This window comes from Solanum lycopersicum, chromosome 9 (genome assembly GCF_036512215.1).
Source record: "Solanum lycopersicum chromosome 9, SLM_r2.1".
NCBI lineage: Eukaryota > Viridiplantae > Streptophyta > Magnoliopsida > Solanales > Solanaceae > Solanum > Solanum lycopersicum.
Genome location: NC_090808.1, coordinates 13,312,603 through 13,320,180, shown reverse-complemented (window position 1 = coordinate 13,320,180; position 7,578 = coordinate 13,312,603). Strand labels below are relative to the sequence as shown.

At 29.9% G+C, this 7,578-nt stretch overlaps 1 protein-coding gene across 1 annotated transcript; it reads left to right on the top strand.

Moving 5' to 3' along the window:
- The first annotated feature begins 446 nt into the window (after nucleotides 1-446).
- LOC101256512 (protein DETOXIFICATION 53) lies at nucleotides 447-6,208 on the top strand. Its single transcript, XM_019215502.3, has 2 exons — nucleotides 447-929; nucleotides 4,599-6,208. Exons 1-2 carry the CDS (start codon nucleotides 747-749, stop codon nucleotides 5,982-5,984), a joined length of 1,569 nt encoding a protein of 522 aa, XP_019071047.2. The 5' UTR covers nucleotides 447-746; the 3' UTR covers nucleotides 5,985-6,208.
- The last annotated feature ends 1,370 nt before the right edge of the window (nucleotides 6,209-7,578 follow it).

The following is a 7,578-nucleotide window of genomic DNA, read 5'->3' as shown; positions in this document are numbered from 1 at the left end:
AGTGGGACAAGCAAGGGATAATAAAAAAGGTATAGGAAATTATGTGTATACTTATATATATATATATATATATACACTTTCCGTTTTCAAAGAATGGCCTAGTTTTTATTTTTTGTCTGTTTCAAAAAAAAATGACGACGCTTTTCCTTTTTTGACAGTATTTTTAACTTCAGCTTTTCATGTGGCATGTTTAAAGTCACAAGATTAAAAGTTATTTTGATATATTTGACATAATTTTAATTTAGAATTAAAAAATTAAAAAGTCTTCTTTTTTTTCTTAAATTTCGTTCTAAATCAAACTATGTCATTCTTTTTTAAATGGAGAGAGTATAAAATAGGATTGTAGATTAATCCTACAGCTAAGCCAGAGTCCAAGTGAAGAATGCACTCAATTAGTGGATCTTTAGTATAATTAATTAGACTTCTTTTTACTTAATACGCATAATGTTGTACGAATACAAGAAAATTTTATAATATATAGTTTATCTGTCCCTAATATATCATTTCTGGGCTACCCTTGCAACGCTTGTTAAAGTCACTTGTAAGAACTCAAGATAATATAATTTCTCATAAACTTTAGTATATAAATAAGGACCAAGCTAGGAATGTGTATGTATATATATATCCCCTCTTCCAAACTTGTTATTTCTCCATATATATATACCATCTTCTCTTCTTGTCCCTTTTTTACAACGAAAATTATTTTAAGGTATCTTGAAAACAGTCTTTTTATCCTGATCTGAGTCATGTGTACCATGAATGAATCTAGAGAAGAGAGTGATGATATCATAAGTATAACAAGTGATGAAATGGCTGCGGCCGCTGCCAACATCGAGCTGACGGTAAAACAAAGGGAAGAAGAATATGTTCATACATATTCCTCTCGTAGTAATAATCTTCAACTTTTTCAACGCGTTTCGGTGAATCAGGTATGGCCTCAATATTACATTAGAGTCAAACTCATTATTATTATTTTTCTATTTAAACTCTTATATTATGCTATTATTCATGCTCGAGTTATTCAGGTGTACAACATTCTTTTATTTCTTTATTTTAATAACACAGTCAGACACACACAGACAAGGAAAATATAAAAGACATAAGGCACAGACAAACACATGAAAGCACGTACGTAACATTATGTTATAAAGCTCCATAACTCCATTTGCTTCTTTTTTAAATAACGCCAGAGAGAAGCACGAGCAAGCTCCCTTTTTTTTCTTTTTCATATTCACGTTAGAGTCACACTAAATTCGAATTTGCAAAGTTCCATATTAGAAAGTAAGGCATGGCGACTCCGTACTCAGGAGCAAATACCACTTCACCACAAAAATAAAGGCGACTCTATTATTATATATATGTAGGTGTTTTTATTTTTTGGGTTTCTTTTTTCTTTTGATTTATGAATTTAAATTAAGTGGAAGCTAGGGATTAGTACACTAAAGCATAATTATAAGGTGTGGTAGCTGTATTATTCCTTGTCTTGCCTTACTTTCAAGTTTAAGGATATATATACTACTTATAAGGTGCATATCTACGTCAAAAATAATTATTAGCGATAATTAATTCTTAATAGCCGTTAAATTTATATTTTTAGTGACAATTAGCACTCTTTATATATGTCTCTACAGTCTTTAGCGACATCGATTCTAATCATACTTAACTAATGCCAATAAAGACTTTATCATTCTTTATTAATATCAAAATTTATTGTCCTTAGAAGCTATGTTTGTTGTAATGATATTGGAATTTTGTGTTTTACTTTTCATTAAAATAAATTAATTTTAGTTTTCTGTTTTATGCATGACAGTAACATAAATACATGCAAAGAAAAAATGGTTTCAGGGAAAGTATTACACATTTGGCGGCCAAAATAATTACATTCTCAAGCCAAATTACAAAATCTATACACTATTTTTAATAAAAATATGTAGTATATTGATTGTACTATATAGTTTTCACGTATTATTTTGATGGTCCATTGTATAGTGTAAAATTTTCTTTTATTTATCCATCAAAAATACATGCTGCACACTATTTTTTTTTAAAAAAATGTATATTTTGTGTATTGATTTAACATATAAAAATATATATATATTTATAATCTATTATGTTGAAGGTGTACTATATAGCATAAAATTTTCTTTTATTATCAATCAAACATATATATATATATATATACGTGTGGCTCAATTCGTTGGGAACTTCTAGTATTTTTCTGTTAATCATATAGACTTTTAATATTCAGTGTATGTATGTGTAATATCATTGTCATAATATCTCTAGATTCTGTTAACGAATAGGTAATTGTCAATTATAGGGAAGTTTAATTGGAATCACCCTTTATATGTGTTTGTGGTTTTTATGCAAAAGATATTCCACTAATGATGTGAGTGTAAGTGACAATGAGACTATTTTATTTTTTCTTTCTTCTTCTTTTGGATAAAGAAATCGACAAGAAGGTAATTTTCAAGAATTATAAATTAAAAAAATAGTGAGTTTGTTGGTTGTTTCTAACATAAATAAATATTATTGGCTAGTTTGTCTGTCTAGGTTGAAGTATTATTTTAAAAGGCTAGCTACTAACTGAGAGATAGACCTAATGAGACATGCTGCCTCCTAATACTTCAATCATAGAGATTAGTTCATTAAAATATAGCATGTTTAACTACTAGTTAGTACAAGCAAAAATAATGGAACCCTCAGTACTCAATAATATATTATACTCCTGACAATACTTTAATTTTACATTTTCATGTGATATGTATAGGCTACCAGATTAAAGAATATTTTAATACATTTAATATAACATTGATTATGACCACAAGATTGAAAAATCTTTATTTATTAAAGGGGAAAAAGAAAAATATAGCCCGAACTATCGTAAATGATATGCAGATACCCTGCATTATACTTTTGGATGTTGGTGCCTCTGTCGTCCAAACTAGAGCTTATACACCATTTGTACAAACGAACATACATGTATCATAATCTTATCCACCAACTCGACATCTGTTGAATATCAAATCGACGGATAAGATTGTGTCACGTGTCCCGATTTAGTCTTTTGTTAGAGTGAAGAACATATATGCTTTGATTTTTGGACAACGGGGGAACCAATGTCTCAAAAGTATAATGAAGAATGTCTGCATATCATTTAAAATAGTTCAAAGATATATTTATTCTTTTTCCCTCTATTTAAACTTTAAATCTAGTTAAATTAGATTAATTTTTTTTTCAAACAGAGAGAGCTAGTATCAAACACCAAGTTCTTTTTTCTTTATTAAAGAATGCCAATGTAAATAAAGTCTTGAAATTTACATTTGCCACATTAAACAACTTAGATATACTCATACCGGGTAATGAGTGCAGAGATATTAAACTAGACGAGTCTTGGTGGAATCAAACTTTTCACCAACTGCTTATATTAAGTGTATAAAAAGAAAAAAAGTGACATTATTTTTAATTTATTTTCTTTCTTTAATCTTCTATTACGTCTAAAAAAATATTTTTAAGTCCTTAAATTATTCAAAAAGAAAGGTAATTTTTATATATAGAAAATGAAATAAGAGAAACAGAAAGGATGGTATTTATATGTAGGCACGTGCTTATGTGCACTCATGTTCAGGATTTATGCACGCTTTCTCTATACTATATTCTTCTTCCTTCATTTTTTTTTTCTTTTTAAAAGAATTGGTTAAAGGAAATAATTTCCAACTTTGGTACTTAATATTAGATGATTGTATATTAAGCTTTGTGACATGTAAGATGATTGGTGATAATCACTTATCTAGTATATATGTCATATTGCAATATATATCGAAAATTTTGATTAAATAATTAGTTTACCCTTGTGTTAAGTGTATTCTTCATTGGACTTAAATTACATATATTAATAGTGTAATTTTTCCTTTATGTAATTTATAATAACAACATAACATATCCAATATTAATATTAATAGGTGGGATGTGGAAAAGGTACACATCTAAGTTGCTCAAACTCTTCAAAAAATGTTCTCACACTCGTGTTGGATACTTCAAAATGCACTATTTTTAAGGATCCGACACGCATCCGATGACATTTGTGAAGAGTCTGAGCAATATAGGCAGAGGTAAAGCTCAGTGGGCGGTCGTAAGTTTGGACGAACCAACTTGCTTTTCTGTAGACCATGTATTTCTATTAGAAAATTAAATAAACATATATCTAATTTAACTTGTGACCCCTAACCCAATTGATTAACAGTTCAGTGGTAAGGAAGAGACTTGAAATGCTCTCGATGCTAGAGTTGTTCGTTCAAATTCAACTAAAATTTAGAACCCACAAACTCTTATTCTTATTACATAGGGTAGCATGTACACACCCCTTATCAACTAATTTCAAAGGACCCTCATATTTTTAGGTATTGTGTATGTAGTTTAACGTGTGATATTTACAAGTTACCATTTTTAGCAAGTAATGCCTACCATAGAGACCTATTTATTTATATATAATAATAACTACCTAAAAAATAATAAACCTATATAATTGTGCAAGTATCTTTTTATAGTTGGATAGAAATTTTAATTAAACTAATTTCTTAGATATGATGAAAATGCAGGTGAGTGGAGAATTGTTGTTACTTGGGAAAATAGCATGTCCAGTTGCCTTAACAACTTTGCTATTGTTTTCAAAGAACATTATATCTATGCTTTTCTTGGGCCATATGGGTAAGACCGAGCTAGCTGGAGGCTCATTAGCAATTGGTTTTGCAAACGTAACAGGATATTCTGTTATGAAAGGTCTTTGTATGGGCATGGAACCCATATGTTCACAAGCTTATGGTGCTAAAAGATGGTCAGTACTAACTCAAACATATTTCAAGATGTTCTTACTTCTGTTAGCTGTTACTGTTCCAATCACTTTTCTATGGCTAAACGTCGAACATGTGTTCCTTAGACTTGGCCAAGATAGAGTAATTTCAAAAGTTGCTAAAGGATACTTAATTTTCTCTATTCCTGAGTTACTTGCAAGTGCTCATTTGAATCCTTTAAGAGCTTTTTTAAGGACACAATACATAAATACACCAGCTACTTTAGTTGCTACATGCTCAACCATTTTGCACCTTCCAATAACCTATTTTCTTGTAACATACTTGGATTTGAATGTTAAAGGTATTGCCTTAGCATCGGTTTTATACTCGTTGAATATGAACATTGGGTTGCTTCTTTACTTGTTCTTGTCTAAAGTGGCGATAAAACCATGGGCTGGCGTTACATTTATCTCAACGTTTCAAGGGTGGCGTCCTTTGTTGAGTTTGTCTTTACCTAGTTTATTTTCCGTTTGCTTGGAATGGTGGTGGTATGAGATTGTTCTGTTCTTGAGTGGATTGTTGAGCAACCCTGATTCGTGCGTAGCAGCTATGGGAATATTGATACAAACTACGGGGACTATATATGTATTCCCATTTTCACTTGGATTGAGTATATCACAACGCGTTGGTACTGAATTAGGTGCTGGTAATCCTGATCGTGCTAAATTAGCAGCTATTATTGGTATTTGTGTTGCAATGGCTTTGGGATTCACAGCATTTGGTGTAACCATCGCGATGAAATCAGTATGGGGTAAGTTATACACGAATGAGGCTGAAATTCTCGCGTTAATATCAGGAGCACTACCGATCCTGGGGTTAGCTGAGATAGGAAATGCACCTCAAACAGCAGCATGTGGTGCACTTACTGGCTCAGCAAGACCAACTATGGGTGTAAGGATAAATTTAGCAGCATTTTACTTAGTTGGATTGCCATGTGCTTGTGTATTTGCTTTTAAACTCAACATTGGGTTTAGGGGATTATGGTTAGGTCTAGTGGCTTCTCAATTTTCATGTCTAATCATGATGGTGTATACACTAATGCAAACAGATTGGAAACTTCAGGCTAGAAGAGCAGAGGATTTGACTAAGGCATCTCAAGAGAAGGATGATGCTGGAACCAACTTAGTTCCTTAAAATATTGACTACTATACTTACTATATATGAGCATGTGTTCATCAAGTGTATGGGACTAATTGTTATTCTTTTCATGGCCTATATACCAATTTTGTGTTCAGTTGTTAGAGAGAACACATTTTTAATTATTTAGTTATATTATATATCACGTCCTCATGAATAATACCTTAACTTATCTTTGTGTAAATCGCACGTTTTTTAATAACAATTTGAAATTTCATTAATTTTTTTTGTTTTTATCAACATGGTCATTTTATGTGTAGGGGGTTACAATGAGCAGTATTCCTTTTTTATTTTTTTTATCCCTATCAACGAGCTTCCATCTTTTTACTTTCTTGGTAATTTAAACTCATAACTTTTGGATAAAAAATACAAGATATTCACCATCCGAGTATTTGAACTCACAACTCCCTTTTGTATTAGCTAACACAAGAGAAGTGTATATTTTCTCCTTTTAATTTTTAATTTATTTATTACATGATCCCAGCATGTCTTTATCATAAAATGACCCCTTCGATAAAATAATGCCAAAAGTAGTCCTCATTTTGCATTCTTTCTTACGAAAATCAAGTGCTAATGTCTTGGTAACTTGTAATCCCACAAAGCACAAATTCTTGCTTTCCATATCATCATCATCATACTATATTATTTATGAAAAAATTTCAAGTATAATTAGGAAAATATCCCTTAAAAACTGAAGACTCATATTATCTCTTACCTAAAAGTAGAATTAGTTTTTAATATATAATTAATTTTATATGCTACTTAATGTCTCTATACTACTTAAATGGAAAGAACTTTCCAAATTATTTTTGCTTGTTGATATTTCAGTTTTATTTCTACAAAAATAGTCATTTTGCCAGATTTGAAAGAGCCCAGCTAGAATTGTGGAAATTGAAAGTCGCAATCCAAATTAAATTGTTTACGATAAATTTTAAAAAGAGATAAGTATATAATTTCATTGAATCATATTAAATGGTAAATAATGGTTACAATGTACTATTACTTGAAAAAAAAACATTTCATCATCCTCAATTTACTTGATAATGAACTCATGTCTTATCTAATTTAATCCATCAAATTTGCTCATTGACCAGCTTATATTAATGGATTTATATGTCAATTGCCAAGAATATGAATAATCCTCACCGTTTGAAGAAATAATAGGAAGAACTTACAAATATACCGGTAAGTTCATTTTCCTTTTGTTATTTTATTTCTATAAATTTTCATAAAATTGTTTTTTATAAGGTGATTTTTTAGTGAAATGATTGACACAGTGAAAACATTAATAAATGTATATTATTCTTTTTACATTGTCAATGTAAATAAAATTTTACATTATCAAAGAGATATCTACGAATAAGTTTTCTTAAAAGATGAGTTTGATATCTAAAAAATATGATATATATGTCATGCCTCAACACTAGTTTAAGTCTTTGTTTGGAGTGTACGAACTTTAATGTTTATTGCCTTAAATTAGAAGTTGTTAAAGATCAGTGGATAAATGAAAAAATAAAGTATTCATATGTAGTATTTGATGATTTGTGTTAACATTTTTTCTATTACATTATCATGAGTGGATAAAATTTAT